Source organism: Stigmatopora nigra, chromosome 13 (genome assembly GCF_051989575.1).
Source record: "Stigmatopora nigra isolate UIUO_SnigA chromosome 13, RoL_Snig_1.1, whole genome shotgun sequence".
In the NCBI taxonomy this organism is placed as follows: Eukaryota; Metazoa; Chordata; class Actinopteri; order Syngnathiformes; family Syngnathidae; genus Stigmatopora; species Stigmatopora nigra.
The window spans coordinates 156,023-171,824 of NC_135520.1; the positions used below are offsets into that span (position 1 = coordinate 156,023).

The window sequence follows — 15,802 nt, forward strand, 5'->3', positions numbered from 1 at the left end:
GCTAACAGGAAGAACAACTCGAGAGTGGAACTCACCTGCTTGAAGGACTGGTTGGCGAGCAGGTCCTGCCGGCCAGGAGAAAAAGACAAAAGAGAAAAGAGACGGTTGGCGGATTAGCACGCCGCATGGAACCGGGCGTTGGCCAAAACCAACCTGCTGTCTCTGATAGGCCGAAAACATTTTCTCAATGTCCTTGAGGTCAAGAATCTTGAAAGGCTTCAGGTCGTCGATATCGTTCCAGATAGTGCCGTCGATCATGTGCTGATCATCCGGGCGGGCGGAAACGCACGAAAACAAACACAAGAAAAAATGCTCTCACCGTGGCAGACTTTTTGGCCGAAAAAAATGGACGGGACGCCGCCGGCAAATGGCTCACCTCTCCCAGTTTGGCCCAGTTGAAAGATTTCAGCGGATGCGAAGGCTGAGGGATGGACTTGGAGCGCAGCGTGTTGCCCGAATTCAGACAGGCCGGCGCCGCCGGGGGAGGCGGGATTCCAAAGAGGGGAGGGGCTCCCGGCGGGGGAGGCGGCCCGCCGGGAGGAGGAGGGGCGGGAGGGGCGGGCGGGGCCGGCGGCGGACGATTGGAGCCCGGTGGCGGCGGCGGAGGCGGCGGCGCGGGAAAGCCGCCGCCCGTCGTCATCGCCGGTGGCAACGGCGGCGGAGGAGGAGGAGGCGGAGCCGACGGGGCTCCCGGGGGAGGAGGCGGGAAAGCCGGGACGCCCACCTGCCGGTCAAAAATCAGACAGGAGGCTAAGAAGACACAAGTAGGCAATTGGCATTTGTCAAATCCAAGTGGTGCAGCTACCGCCACGCAGTCGTTGATTCGCGTGGAGAGGTCCAGGACTTGCTCGCGGGCCCAACGCAGCTCCACGCCCTCGCGCTGGAGTTTATCCTTCATCTTGTTCAGAGTCTTCATCATGTCTTCCTTTTCCTGAGTTTTGGTCTCGCACTCTCGTTCTTTTCGCTCCAGTTTTCCCAGCAGCTCCAGGTGATCTGGACCGGAACCCAAAAAAAAACAATCTTACCGCGTCCAAAAGGGCCACTCGGCGATCCGCCGTTTTACCTTTGCGGAACTTCTCCGCCTGGTCTCGCCACAGTTTCACCTCGTTCTCGTTGACCAGCCTGCGGAACACCAACGGAATTTTAAAAAACGGATAACCGGGAGACAAATGCAGTCCAACAAGCCTGGACATTGGGCTCAGGGTCAGCATTTGGGACCGGGAGCCCAGCATTTTGCCCAGAATCGACGCGGAGGCCGCAGAGTTAAGAGGCATTTTGGAGGGAGGGAGGGAGGGAGGGAGAGAGGGAGGGAGGGGTTTCAATCCGTTAGAGTCAACCGATTGGCTACGGTTAAGCACAGAAAATTAGGAAGCCGCTGTCGTTATGGTTAATAAAAGGTGGGGAGCTATTTGGGGGAGGTGGGCCAAAGACTGGAGTAAAACCTGGAGTATTGGCAGGAGCCTTGGCTGGAGTTCAATTGAGAGAATACAACAACAACAAAAAAAGAAGTCAGTTCTAACACAGTACCACGCCAGAGAGAATACCCGGAGACTCCACGAGGATACGACCATTCCAATGACGTGGACGCTTGTCCGGAATGGAATGACAGAGCAAATCTGTTTGGACTCACATGCGAATGATGTTCTTCACGTTGAAGTTGTCCAGGGGGGAAAGGTCGGGGTCTTCCCCCTTGTCATCCTGCAGGACCAGCTGCTGAAGGATTCGGTCCAGGAGCTGCCAGTGATGCCAGGAGGCGCCGCCGCCGCGTTTATCTGAAAAGTCAACAACGTTTTGCGTCTGACTCGAGGGGGAGGAAGGACGGGGACATTCAAGAAGAACTTACGACCCGAAGAGGACATTGAAGAACTTACGTGGCATTTGGAGGCAATGCTGAAGGATGGAGAGGAGGTGCGGGTAGGCGTCCGAGTGGCTCAGCTTCTTTTTGACCAGCTCAAACATGGCGCCGGCACTTTTGGTGTCCACGTGACTCTGTTTCAAAAGAGAGGCCCTTTGGTCAAAAAAAAGGTCACCTGACCGTGGCGGCTCCTCCCGCGCTCACCGTGTCAAACCTCTTGGCCAACTCCGAGTCGTCCTCGTTGCGGACCATCTCGAAAAAGTCCAAGTGCCTGGGGGGGTGAATGGTCGTCACGTGCGAAAAAAAAAAAAAACTAAAGGAGGGAGGAAAGGCAGGCCCGGTGGGCGGGGCTCACCGATCCAGGGTGGCGTTTTCGTGCTCTCGGAGCTTGTCGATGACCGGCTGGATGCCCAGCATGAGGAATTCGTACCTCAGGTGGAGCCGGAACTCCAGGTTGTCCTGGGTTGGGGGGGGGGGGCAACGATCAAGTCACGGTGGAATTGGAAACACGGTAAGTCGGACGCTGACCTCTCCCGCTCCGGCGTTGAGCACGGCGTTGATGAAAGACATGATGGCGGTCTTCAAATTGACTTCGTCTCTGTAGCGCCCCGTGCTGCGATCCAGCTCGTTCAGCAAAGTCTGCCCGGGGGGGGGGGGGGCCGGAGGTCAGAAAAATGCCGCCCTCGAACCCCCCCCACCATGGCCTCACCTGAAAACGAGTCCTTTCGGCGGCGTACTTTTGGTAGTGCGCCATGGCCCGGAGGACTTTCTTGTGTCCGTCGGGGACCAGGCAGACGGCGCCCAGGATCTCCAGCACGGCCACTTTGGTCTTGACGTCGTGGGTGCGCAGGCTCTGCGAGATGGTGTTGATGCTCTGCGGGTGGGCCAGCACGTGGGCCCGCCCCTGAGAGTTGTTCATCAGCGCCTTGACGCAGCCGATCAGCGAGGTGTGCACGCGGCTCTCCGACGTCTCGTAGTCCATGCTCCTCAGGAAGTTCAGGAGGCAGGTCAGGCCGTCCAATTCGATGAAGCGGGTTACAAATCTGACGGGGGAGGGGAGGGGGGGGGGGGGGGGGGGTTGCAGAGAAAGGTGGGTCCAAAAAAAGGGGGGGTTACAGAGAAAGGTGGGTCCCCCCCCCAAAAAAATGGTTGACTTCCTACCTCATGGGCTGAGTTCGAAGTGCCGTCTTCAGGTCTTCCACCACCTTGTTCCTCATTTCCATTTCCTCTTCGTCAAAGGCAAACAGGGTTTGCATCTGGAGAGAGCATTCCAAAAGGCCGCCGTTATGTCAGGATGGCCCGTTCCCCCTAACAATCGATGGCGCCCTGAAGCCCCGCTCATAAGACATCGAGGAGGTGAAGCCCCGCTCATAAGACATCGATTCTTTAAGTCGGGAGGAAGGATTTCCCAGACGTGAGGCGCTTTTTGGCCGTGGTGGGCTCTAGCTCATCTGGCCGCCGCCACTTGGAAGCTCACCACCGATGAAATGAGCTCATCCCATAATAAGCGGGCTACTGGGCGAGGACTTCTCCGGGGCGGCGGCCAAGACCACGTCGAGTCGCCAACGATTTTGGCGCTCTGCGGCCAATCCGCTAGCTCCCTCATTTGTGTCCCCGTCGACATTATTTTGAGCGTGCTGGCTGGACTACTTTCATTTTGATTTCTTTTGCGACTTGGATGTGGGAGCACGGCTGACATTTGTCAACACTCTCATTTTGCTAGGAAGTGCATTGGACTTACGGCTGCCATGGAATTGATTCGGTCGATGTAGTAGTCGGGCCAGCTGGTCGCCAGCTTGTTGGGGTCCTCTTGTTCCTAAACGGGGGGGGGGACATGAGAAGAAGTCAAGCGTGGAGTGGACTCTGGATAGGGCTGGCACCCCCGGCCGACATTCTCCGTCCGACGACAAGAAAAACGGCGCGTACACAGACTTACCTTCTTTTTACTGCAGTAGATCTGCCATTTCTTCTCATCGGGCAAAGCGAACATGGCCTCTCTGTTCTTATCGCTCAAATCCAACTCGTCCTGCAACGACACGTCAAAAGGCCTTTTCCATCCATCCTTAAGGACAACACACTCCAACAAGAACTTAAAGGCTTGGCCCCGGCTAAACGGGGTCAAAGGAGCAAGTCTACCCGAGTCGGGGGTGGCCAATTCCGGTCCTGGAGAGCCCTCCCTCCCTTGGTTGGCCACCCCTGCCTTAGGCCTCTCCATGTAATAACCGATATGGAACGGGGAGAAAGATAGCCGGAAAAAAAGGAGTCAAGTATCCGTGGAATGCCAGCAGATTCCAGGCCAAGGCGGACCTTCCTATTTACTTTACGGGGTTTTACGTAAGGCTTAAAGCGGGAGAGAGCGTTTGGAGCAAAACAGAAGCCGGAAAGGCGCTCGCTTCAATGCCGGGTTTCCATAATTACAGGTACATTGGACTGTATTCTATGTGTTTGCTTGTAGTGGATGCGAGACAGATCCTCTTTTCCTTAAAGTTCCCTTCATGTGAAAAATGCCTTTCCGATGCGCATTTGCGTCACACGGCCTCCCCCCGTGACCTTCCCTCGTGACCCTCTGGCGCGGCGACCGGCAAAGAAAACCAAATGGCTCTCCCACTTGGCACACACAATTTGCGCAAGGTCGTCTGGAAGCTTCTCCGTGGAATCCGGCAGCCCGGCCAAAGTAAGCCCGGACGCCGCACTGGGGAATTCATCTGGAGCGGAGCTCCTATTTTTACACCTGCTGCTCCAAAGGCCAAAAAGGCAAACTTTGGGCTACCGAGAGCGTTTCAATTGTCGTCCGGTCACAAAAAAGTACGTTCACGTGCACGCCGACAGATGGACGGAAACGGGCACTCACTCACCACCAACTCCGAGAAGCGAGCGTTGAGTTCCTCGGCGGGCGGCATGGGGGCGCTGAATTCCAGGAGCTGCAAGGGCACGGCGTCTTTCAGGTTGATCTCCGGCGGCTCGCCGGCGCCGCCAAAGCAGCACAGGAAGCCCAGGCCCGCCCGGCTCCTCTTCCTGGGGGGCATGGCCGCGCTGGCGGAATGGGGGAGCCCAAGGGTACTACGGGGGAGGGAGGGGGAGACGCTATCTCTGTGGCATGATCTGGAGAAGAAAAAAAAACAAAGAAGAGATGAGTCCGTTAGTATGCAAGAGATCCCGGAAAACACACGTGGACTTTTACAGTCGGTCGTGTTCGGCTAACACGGATTGGTAGGAATTCGGCCTCACACACACATTTTTACTTCCATTTGAAAAAAAGGGAGCGAAACCCTCCAATTTGTAATGTACATCAAATGGAAAAACAACAATATGATTTGACTTTGTGGAGGGAAAGATGGGACAACAGACACCAACGACGGCACCCTTCCACAAAGGTGCCCCTTGTTCGGGAGGTACAATGGCGCCTCCTCCTCGCCTCCTCCTCGCTTTTCACTTTTCAACAGAGGAAATGCACGCCACAGTCAACGGCAACGCCACAGAGGATTTCCTCCAGGCGACAAAAAACAATATGGCCGCTCATGGCAAGTCTATAAAAAAAAGGGAATATGACGTGGAGCCCTCCTAGGGAGGGTTGGCCATGGAGGCTATTCAAATGTTTCAGCACGAGGAGCTACTTGGGGGTGCTGGAGACTGGAAAGGGTTTCAAGGAGATGAGACTCCCGGACCGGAAGGATCCATGGGGTAGCGTATGGATTCTTCTTTTAGAGGTGAGCCAGGAACGGAACCACATTGACTGAACGCCATCTAGCTCCTGAAATCATTCTCTGATCTGGAGTCCCGGCCGTTTCTCTCGCTCTCAATCTGTCTGTCGAGCGGAGGCGTCCGTCGCCGGGCTAAAAATAGAAATGAAAAGCCGGTGAATGTTTGATGAAGGCGCTCGCCGCCCAACGCTCGCCCGCTCGCTCACTTTGACACCACAATTCTGCCTTGAAATTGTGGCCCGTTCAAACGGCTCCTTGGCTTGGGACACTTCCCGTGCGCAGCCCGCACAGGAAGCCCTTTGCAAAGGTCCCTGGGGATGACACAGGACAATTGGCTCTAGCGCTTCCATCCTCCTTCTTCTCCAACCGGGCCGTCTTGACGGAGGATTAAAAGCGGAAGTTTGTGCGTCGGTCGGCTGCCCCGATTTGGAGTTCCACGTGGTGGAATGGGGCCGGCCTCCGTCGGTGACCCTCACTTGACTCTGAGCCAAATCACCAAAAGTCCAGCTTAACGTCAGCGCCCGAAAGGAGACGGCAGCGTGCCCGCTCCAATTCCCCGGGCGCCAGTGACGCCGGCCTACTATTCCGGTCCGCAGCTGGGCGCCAAGACGGACGGCGTCGTACGGACGGACGGACAGACGGACGTGCGCTCTTCCGTCTGACCTTTGGCCTTTGGGAGGTGACGCGGGAGCCGAGGTGAGATGGACAACCGAAAGACAGAAGGACAAATTGACCAAATGGGGATGGCCGGGGTGGCCTACGTGCTTGTTGAAAAGGAGCAACGGAAAGGCCATTACCGTCTCTCCCTCCCTCCCTTTAGTCAGCTCCTTTAGCCGGCGTAATTGCTGCCACTGGCTCAATTGTTTCCTTCCAATCCCACAATCAGATGGAGGCTCTGAAGACGGGCCGCGTAAAAAACACTTTCTCCTCCGACGTTACCCGAATGAAGTAAAGGGGGGGGGGGGGGCAATGTGACTTGACTTGCAATTTATCCACACTGAACATTCTTTTATGAAGCCAAATTGGAAGTTGCCGTTGCTTAGTGGCTGCCAGCGATAGAGAGATAGAGAGAGAGACTCTTTAGTCATTCCGGACTGGTCTCTCCGCCTTCCGGCAGATTTTGGCCCGTCCACATTTTTGAGGGCCAACCCCGTGCCGGTCTATTTTGACACAAAACGTCAAAGTTGAAGGCGTTGCCAAAGCGCAATGAAGACGCAAAAATGACGCGGCCATTTCAAATGCCGTTCTCCTCAACGATTTAAAGAGCAGTCGGAATTCTCCGGCCTACTTGAAAACAAACAAGCCGGCCAAGCGGGGCCAAGAGGCTAATCGAAAGGAAATAACTACAGCAAACCAAAGGGAGGAGGGAGGGAAGGAGGGAGGGAGGGAGGGAGGGAGGGAGGGAGGCAGGGAGGGGGCAGATGCTATGTTTTGAATCCTCCCCCCTGAGATTTTTTCAAATGTGGTCAAGTTTGATTGAAGATAGTCACTTCCTGGTGTGTGGAAGGCTCGCTCAGTAGCCAACTTTGGCTTTCATGTCCTCAAAACAGTAGGAAGAGCCTCAACTGGCACAAAGACATAAATTAGAGGCTTGCAAAATCACAACTCATTCGATTACGGATTGACATTCAATCCCACCTCGGAACAGTGGGTCCAAACGGACCGGACGTCCGACGATGCCGGTCATCAAAGATTGGGCGGCGGGCGCCCGGAGCGAGCGGGCTGTTCTCAAATGGGCGGGCGGGCTTTTGGCCCAGTGTGAGGTCGGCAGCTGCGACGACGGCGAGGACGAGGGGACTTGCCGCTTATGTCTGGAATCCCGCGCTAGGCCCATTATAGGCACACAAATTGGGCTAGCCCCAACCAAGGGACCCACCGGGCATTTTTTTTTTTGAAAAACATTTTTAAATAGCCTAAAGTAATACGACACCGGATGGAGGCACGCCACTCCGAGTACGCGTACGCGTCAAAATCCCCAGCAGCAAGTGGGTCACGGGCACAATGGTGTCCGTCAAAGTGGGGATTCAAGGCCTTCACGACTCTATTTCTGGGCGTGCCGCTCTTCTGCGCTTGGACCCCCCCCCCCCCCCCCCCCAAAGATCCATTTTGGAGGGCACGCGGTCCCAACAACGCACGCTTCCCTCCCTCTCTGGGCCCAAGTTGCGCCAAGTTTCCCCACTCTCCGACTCGTCCGCAGAGGGCACTTCGTACATCAATCACGCTCAATAAAATGCTTCTTTTTCCAGATGCTTCTTCCATGGGAAAAGATGTTTTTCATAGGGCTCCCTCCGGCAAGAAGAAGTGCCAACCGGGGAAAGCGGCAACGAGGCACTCCAATTTGCCGCTGACGTCGGTGGCTAAAGTCCAAGGCCAGCCCTGCGGGGGGGTGCTTGGCCAAAAGGAAAGTCCGGCCCGAAAATATTGGCAACCCTCGAAAACAGAGGCCTTTCCAAGACGTTCTCCTTTAAAGGTTTTCACCTCCCAAACATCAAGCGCACAGAAGAAGTAAATACGCCACAGTAGTCTTGAGAGAGAGAAGAACATCTGGAAGACATCTGCGGACGGCTGCGGCGCACTGCGGCGCACAGCGGCGCACAGCGGCGCCCCCTGTCAACAGGTGCAAAAGTGCTCGGGCTCTTCTGACCTTTTGATGGCGCTCGGTTCTGGCGCAACGGGACACTTTGCTCTTTGAAGCCACCAAACACAGGAAAAGATGGTGGAGGCATGGGAAAAAAATACATAGAATTCTATTCCTTCAAAATAAAAGGAAACGAAAGGCTCAAGGCATCCGTTTTGGTAGCGTACAATAAACAGCGATTGTTCTCAATTGCACGCAACTATTTGAACCCAGAGCACGGCTCGCTCGCACGGTGGAGCCAACAATTGTTATCCCGTTGCGCCTTGGAACAAAAATGTTGCTGGGCCGACAGCGCACTTTTTCTTTGCGGCGTGTTGGCTTCCTTCCTCCTCCTCCTCCTTCACCACATGTTCTTGACAATGATGGGATGGTGAGCCAAAGGGGTCGAACGTTGAAGTCAAGCATGGCTTTTTAGAGGGTGAGATTTAAAAAAAAAAAATCCAAAAATACATTCAATCTTGCCAAACAAACATGGCTGGGCGTGGTCAATCTGTCTTTTAATTGAGTAGGTGCAACTGATTAGCATCAAGTGGAAAATCTATCTTAATTCCCACCGACTAATAGGATTTGAAGACGCGGCTGGATGGCCTAACTTGATAGCCATCCCGTCCAAAGACATTCTTATTTCAGCCAATTAGTAGGCAAGGCTCGTGTAGCGAGCCGACGGCTTGCCGGGAACGCCAAGGGTCAACTCTCGTCCACGTGCCAAATCTAACCTGCGTACACGATAGCAAGAGGAAAAATGCAAAAGCCAGGAAATTGGAAAAGGGCACTTTTGACAGGAGGCTTCATTCCGCATCCAGGGCCAGCGTGGCCGCCGCCGCGGCTAAACGGCTAATTGGTGCGCCGGCGCGCCGTCCAAATAAACACCTTGCTTTTCAAGGGTCCATTTGGAAGGCAGCCCGTTGGAGATCCATCTGCCTCTCTCCACCGGAGCCAGAGAAGGCATTTTAGCCGGCCTCTCCGAAGACGGGCTTCTATTCAGCGGGCCTCTCAATGCTTTGGCTGTTTCCAACGCGGCCGGTCGGCCGACCAACCGGCGGTCCCTCGCTCGCTTGAAGAAAAAGGGACCAGCGATGAAGGATCCCGGGCCGGGCCTCAGCGTTCATCTGTTTTGTTACTTGATAGCCGAAAGACGGAGCCGTTTGTCATGGTTTTTAGATATATATTTTTTGATGGCCACGCCCCTTGCTCCAGCAATGGCGTCGCCATTGGGTCCAAAGTGGCCAGACCACAAGGTGACTTTTAATGAGGCCATTCCAGCGTGATTCAGCGTCGCTATACGTTAACGCTACAACAACAAAAAGCCTCCATCCCACGATAGAAAGACTGGCTCTGCCATAGAAAAAGCGCCATCCCAAGCGCTACGCGCTACCAGAGTGACACCCGTGCGTGGCTGCGCATCATTCTCAATTCAAAGTGATTTATTCAAGCCAAGCGTTACTTTCGGCTCGCAATCGTCCTCTCTTGCCGGGGCGGCACAGAATAAATAAGGCCTTTCCGTGCCTCCGGAACGGAAACCAAAAGGGTTGCTAGGGGAGAAGTCGGCAAAAATAAAAAAAACCATGGACATTGGGGGTGCTTTCTCCGGGGAAAAGACGGACGCACTCTCGCCAATGGCGGGGAATTTTCCCACAATCAAACAACAACCAATTCACACGGGGCAGAAAAAGAAGGGGGATAAAAAAAGATGCCGTGACGGTGGAATGAGGAAGAACGGACGCTTACAATAACACGGGGAAACCAGTTTGTGACCATACTTTGAAAATGCTGTCACATTGGGTTTTTTCAAGGTTTTTTTTGCACTTAGAAGGGATGAGGGATAGGGGGGGGGGGGGGGGGGGACCTAGAGAAACACCCCACTCGGAGACAAACTCCAGGTCAATCGGTATCAAATCGGGGATTTTCGGATTTTCTAAACTCGAAAGTATAGCCGTGCCTTTCTCAATTCAAATCATCTTTCAAGAGCCATTACTTCTTGAGGAAAGAGAGAAGAAGAAAAAAAAGAAGAAGAAGCGGCGGCGGCGGCATCTGCATGCCTGGGTTCCAGCGCCTGGGCGAAAATCTTCAAACTTCCTTTTATAGAAGTAACCCCCACCAGGCGGGATATTATAAATAAGAAGCAGGAATGCAGAAAGACAAGAAATAAACATGCAAGGCAGGCTCTCTCGCTCTCTCACACACACTCTCTCTCTCTCTCTCTCTCTTATCTTCACCCAGCTGTGCTGTTTAGAAGATGATGTCACAGAGGGAAAGTGGCTTCCTAGAAGTTGACGTGAGTGACCTTGACTTGTCAAACACCTGATAAAGCAAATAGTTCTTAAGACCCAAAATTGCTTCTTCGAGTATATTAGCTCCATTGCTAACTCTCCGAGTGGAAACGGGCTCTTTATTCCAGACGTTATAGAAGAAAGCAGGAGGTTGCCTCAAAATGTCCAATGCCATTCCCAGTGCAAATGAACATTTGAAAGAAATAAAAGGAAGCCATGATGATTCGTATTTGTATATTGTCACCATGATTCTTCTTTGTTTTTTTTCTAATTGTACGTGAGATTTGAAGCGCTCTCCGGTCACTTAGCGACACACTGAATTTGAGATGCTGGCCCCAGGGGAACCCATTGGCCACCGTTGGCCACCGTTGGCGAGAGAACGTTGCCGACTTGACGTGGTGTATTTTTGATAAACTATTCCACATGTGCGAGTGAAAGGGGCGCTTTGTGCTCAGCAAAGTATCAAGCCTTACGCGTCCCAAATGGAACCCCCAACCAATCTGTCCTCCTACTTGTATACCCAATGTACTTTCTCTCTCTCTCTCTCTTTCTCTCTCTGAGAAACAGGCTCTTTTTTTTCCTTCTAAAATCAGCACGAGGAGGCGGGAGATGGAAGATGGGATGTTCTGCTCTCAACATTTCCCAAAACGGCGCCCCAAGTGTGTGTGTGTGTGAGAGCCAAGATGGCCACGACAAAAGAGCGGGTCGCCAGGGCTACAAGGATGAACCTTTGAATGGAGCGCAGTCTGGATCTCCTTAAAGCTGAAGGGCCAGATAAAACGGGTGGCTGTTGCTTGGTCCGAGTCCCCTAGCACCTTATGTAACGCAGCACAACTTGTAAAGAGTGTTTTTCCATTCGGGAGGACCAAAATGGAGGCTCCCGGCCCACCTAGACGCAAACTTTGCCTCATCCATGATTAATGTGCGACAAGAGATTTTCACTCAAAACAACAACATGACGCTGCACTATGCCAGGATCTACCTTTTTGGGCCCAATTCCAATCAAATGGAATAAATGATTGATCCTTAGGCCCCAACGGGTCCAAATGTTTTCATTGAAAATGACATTAGCCTATTGGGAATGGGCTAAGTGGCGGAGGGAGCCACAAATACGCGCTTGCCCGATGCCGAGATAATAAAGGCCGGCCGGGACCGACCGCTTGGCTATTTTTGCCCGCACTCGTAAAGTTCAAGTCAGGGTGTTAAGAGTTAGCTTTGGACAGGAGGTCATAAACACCGCCCATGACTAAGGACTGGGAGGAGGAGGAGGAGGAAGAGGGGGCCAAAGGGGGGCGGGGAACGGGGGGGCCTTGGTTTGGTGGGCCGGGGTGCCGGAGGGGGGTCCTTTGCTAACAGACACAACACGCTGTGCCTGGAATAAGATTATGCCTTAACGGCTAATTACTAGCAGATTTCTTCCTGGCCTCCGTGCCAGAGAGAAAAGCAGTAAACATGCCAGCCGCCGAGTTCGCCAAGCCAGCGTCGCGGCCGAACCCGCCCGGAAATTCCAATTAGCGAGACGTGGTGGGCGCTCCGCCGGGACTAACCACCAAAGTTAATGACACGTGTCACAGAAGGACACAAAAATGCTCGCCGTGTCGACTGTCTCAATTTTGGGGGGGAGGTCAGTTGGTGGTCCATTGACATAGCAAAATGTCGGGCTGGAATAAGAACCCAAACGTTTGCTGGGCGGGCGTCCAGTCAGTTTTCAGTTGGCTTCCGCGTCACCTGGACACCCCCAGTCATGTGGCCTTCCAAAAGGTGATGCCAGAGGCCGCTGGCTCTCCACCAGTCAGCCAAGGGCCTCTGTTATTACTCTCGGAGCGGACCTATTTTTCTTTCCCCCTCCGGAAACATCCAGGTACTGTCGCCGGATGGGGATCCGTGCCGGATCATCAAAACATTCCGGCTCAAAATAGCGGCGCCAAACTGCAGCTGCTCCGGATGAACCGGAGGGCAAAGTGGGCCGGCGCCCAGACCAGACGACATCTTCGTCCGGGTTGAAACACTTGACATTTTTGTGCCACCTGGCTGGAATCCGCCTGTCCAGAAAAGAGGAAGACGTGGGATTCCGGGGCAAACGTCGGAGGTTGGACCAAGCCGGGCTCACAAACAACAGTCTGGATGGATCCCGCGGCCAGATGCGCTCTATCGCCGGTTCGTAAGCCGGCCCGGTCAGTCAGTGGGTTGAGCCCCGGGACGCGTGGCTTGGCGGCGCGCCGGACGGGCAGATGTTGGGCGGGATTAAAGGGCTCATGATAGCCCCCCCCCCCGTCCTCTTGCACTGGTGCCCATTGCGATTTAAGCGCTACGGAGGCCAACGCAGACACACGCCGGACGCGTTGCTATTTTTGGAAGCGCCAAAACAAAGCGCGCTGGCCTTGATCCATTTCTGCCAGCGTGAAGAGAGGAAGCGCAGCAATTGTCATGCCTTTGACATTCCCCGAATAAGAAGAACGGGAGCTACACAAACCATAAAGGCCATTACGGGGCACCGACACGGTCAGCATTTGCCGGATTTTTTGCATTGACAGGACAAGGATGGTCCAGGCATGGCCTCTAGTTGCCCCCAATCATTGAACACTATAGCCTACATTCTCATCCTTTGCCACAAAAAAAGGGAGCGTACACGATCAGGCATGGTCGCTCCCATCCACCGAACCGTGGATTTGCTGTCAAATCATTCCAAGCTTCTTGACACTTTGTGTCATCTCCTGTCCAAGCGGTGTGGAAGCGGCGTTCCTTCAACCCATACATCGAGTCGTTTTTGAGAGACTTGGTGTGAAATGGTGGTTTAGAGAAGTGAGAGGAGCTCGACAACACGACTGACAGGTCCCAATTGTGCTAGGGATCGATAGGAAGGCTGTAGAACGCCCTCTGTGGGTACTGGGCGGAACTAGGTCCTATTTCGACGCGTTACAATCACACACTCCCATGAGCAAAGGCATCTCTTCGGCATTCCACGAGATAGAAGAAAAAAGAACCACAAGACGAACGAACAACTCGATCACCAATAATGATGATGCTGATGTTCGTATAGTCAAGCTAATGTCACTAGCATAGCGAGACATTTTTCTTTGAAACGAGCTAACGTTGGCATCCTCCGAACACGAAAGCTTCAAAGGGATGTCGCGTCACACAGCTGTTGCACAATGCTAACCATTTCATTGGATTGATTTGGCTTTTTTTTCTTCTCCCAACTCTAGAGTGCTCGATGAGCTAAAGCATAAACGTTGTCAAACGAGCGATCGGTGGGTTACCTGCCATGCAAACGTGCGTCAATTGAAGCCTCGCTGGAGAAAAAGCAGAAGAAAAAGCGCAAAGCAGAGCACAAGAAATCAAAGAGGTTGCTTACCGATTGGATGGCTGACGGAGAAAGCGGCTTGTGGATGGCGACGGTAGTGATAATCTCTAATAATAATAATAATAATGATAATCCCTTGGTGTGGTCGTGTCGACGGACGTGCTCACGATGCGGTGCGTGCGCTGAACGGGCCGCTCATTCCAACGAATGATGTCGGCCTGCACAAGCAGAGACAGAGGCAAAGACAGAGACAGAGGCTCTGTCAAAGTCGCTCGGAAACGGCAGCACGGCGATCGAGCGATCGAGCGGTGCCACGCCCCCTAGCCCTAACTCTCCAAGCAAGCAATCAAGCTCTGCTGCCACTGCCACTGCCACGCCCACTCCCTTAAAGCGACCGCGCTCCCTTTCTCGCCTTCGGCCGCATTCCAACTCATTCGCTGCCATTGACAGTGAGAGAGGGAGAGAGAGAGGGAGGAAAAAAGTCATCACATCCATTTCAATCCCAATGACTGGCACCGAGCGATCACGTTTCACTGCCGTTGGCGACGCGTTAAGATGAGCTATCTAATTGGCGTCATGACTGAATACACATTTGAACGGCGACCGTGCCAGGCGAGGAGTGGCCAAAGCGCTCCTCAAGGGCCAATGTGGCCTGCAAAGTTTGGAACAAAAGTTTGCCCACCCCTTAACTAGAAAAAAGAATGAAACGTACTGGATTGAATTGGATGCATGATCGTACGCATAAGAGAAGGGAAGGCCGTGCAGTGGATTACGGATTTAATGTGCTAAGAATGCCACATTACAGTGGCTCAGCCAACAAATTGAAAAGCTATTTCAATCCCCCATTAGTTGTGGTGAGTCCCATGAGTCATTCTGGAATTATTATCAGACCATGCCTCAAAACAAGAGGTCTGAAAAACTCAATTGGAAACTTATCTCTAGTCCTTCTTTCTTTGGATTTTTTTTCCACTCACGACGAGGTGGTACTCCATGGTCACCATTCAAAATTAAGCCGATGTAGGAAAGAGTAAACAAAATGTCATGATATTTCTAAGGTGAAATGGCACTAGGCGGCTCCATTTTGAAACACCACTACATTGCCACTTTACTGTGGCCTAATTTGCGGTGACCTATTGCAAGAGATCAATATATGGATGCTGAAAAATGAGAGAGCGCAAGAGATGCACGGTGACGTCACGCCGGCTGGAATCGTTGCCATTTAGCATATGGTGGAGCCAGAGTGGGTGGGGGTGGGATGGGATGGGGAGGCCTTCTTTCAAGGACACTCCTGGTGGTGCTTTGGCTCATGTTTACACACACACACACACACAAAAGACTCAAGTGGTTAGCAGTGAGGTGGCATCAGGTGAATGTTTTGGCCGGGGCTACTAATGAGGCCCAGGTGTCGCCCGTGATTACTTCCCAGGAGAGCGCTCGCTCCCTTGACCCTTGACCCTGTGGGGCCCGTGACCAGAGGGGCAATGGCCTCCTTCCTCGACACACACGCCGGTAGCGGCCCACTTGGAGTCCCTTCCGAGACTGTTTATGCGCCGGAGCGTCACCTGCAGCCGCCTGGCGCGAGGAAGCGCAAAAGTCGGCGACGGAAAATGTGGACAAAGTGGGATTTATGACAGACGCCGCCGCTTAGCGCCGCCGCTTAGCGCCGGAGTGTGTCATCACAGCTGCAAATATTTATCCAGTCTTCTGTCAAAGCCGTCTCTCCTTACACATCCATTTATTTTTGCTCCATGACCCCACGTGCGCTTCTCTTACTTTTACGTGGCTTACCGACGTGGAAATGCGCCACGGCCGCTCACGTCCCGCGCTTTGTTTTCCTTTGGAAAGGACGGAACGGACGCGCGCCATTCTTTTGCAGCCGCCTCTCGAATGTTTGCGACGCAGACGCAAATTGTGATAAAAGCCGGCCAGAGAAAGAGCGAGAGCTTACGCAAACCCCAAAGGAATTCCCTGGGACGCAAATCCTGACCAGCGCGCCCTTAAATAGTCCGCCCGCTGGCTACTGCAGCCGGCTTC

General features: G+C 53.5%; 1 protein-coding gene across 1 annotated transcript in view; it reads right to left on the reverse strand.

Moving 5' to 3' along the window:
• daam2 (dishevelled associated activator of morphogenesis 2) overlaps nucleotides 1-14,102 on the reverse strand; it is an 18,211-nt gene extending 4,109 nt beyond the window's left edge. Inside the window, exons 1-16 of the mRNA XM_077730535.1 lie at nucleotides 13,820-14,102; nucleotides 4,711-4,957; nucleotides 3,792-3,881; nucleotides 3,597-3,671; nucleotides 3,017-3,111; nucleotides 2,565-2,898; nucleotides 2,384-2,494; nucleotides 2,211-2,314; nucleotides 2,060-2,126; nucleotides 1,872-1,989; nucleotides 1,631-1,772; nucleotides 1,064-1,122; nucleotides 806-993; nucleotides 377-724; nucleotides 154-261; nucleotides 36-65 (exon numbers count right to left, since the gene is read on the reverse strand). Coding sequence (XP_077586661.1) covers nucleotides 36-65; nucleotides 154-261; nucleotides 377-724; nucleotides 806-993; nucleotides 1,064-1,122; nucleotides 1,631-1,772; nucleotides 1,872-1,989; nucleotides 2,060-2,126; nucleotides 2,211-2,314; nucleotides 2,384-2,494; nucleotides 2,565-2,898; nucleotides 3,017-3,111; nucleotides 3,597-3,671; nucleotides 3,792-3,881; nucleotides 4,711-4,881 — 2,040 coding nt within the window. The 5' untranslated portion in view covers nucleotides 4,882-4,957; nucleotides 13,820-14,102. The remainder of the gene's footprint in view (nucleotides 1-35; nucleotides 66-153; nucleotides 262-376; nucleotides 725-805; nucleotides 994-1,063; nucleotides 1,123-1,630; nucleotides 1,773-1,871; nucleotides 1,990-2,059; nucleotides 2,127-2,210; nucleotides 2,315-2,383; nucleotides 2,495-2,564; nucleotides 2,899-3,016; nucleotides 3,112-3,596; nucleotides 3,672-3,791; nucleotides 3,882-4,710; nucleotides 4,958-13,819) is intronic.
• Nucleotides 14,103-15,802: the final 1,700 nt, after the last annotated feature.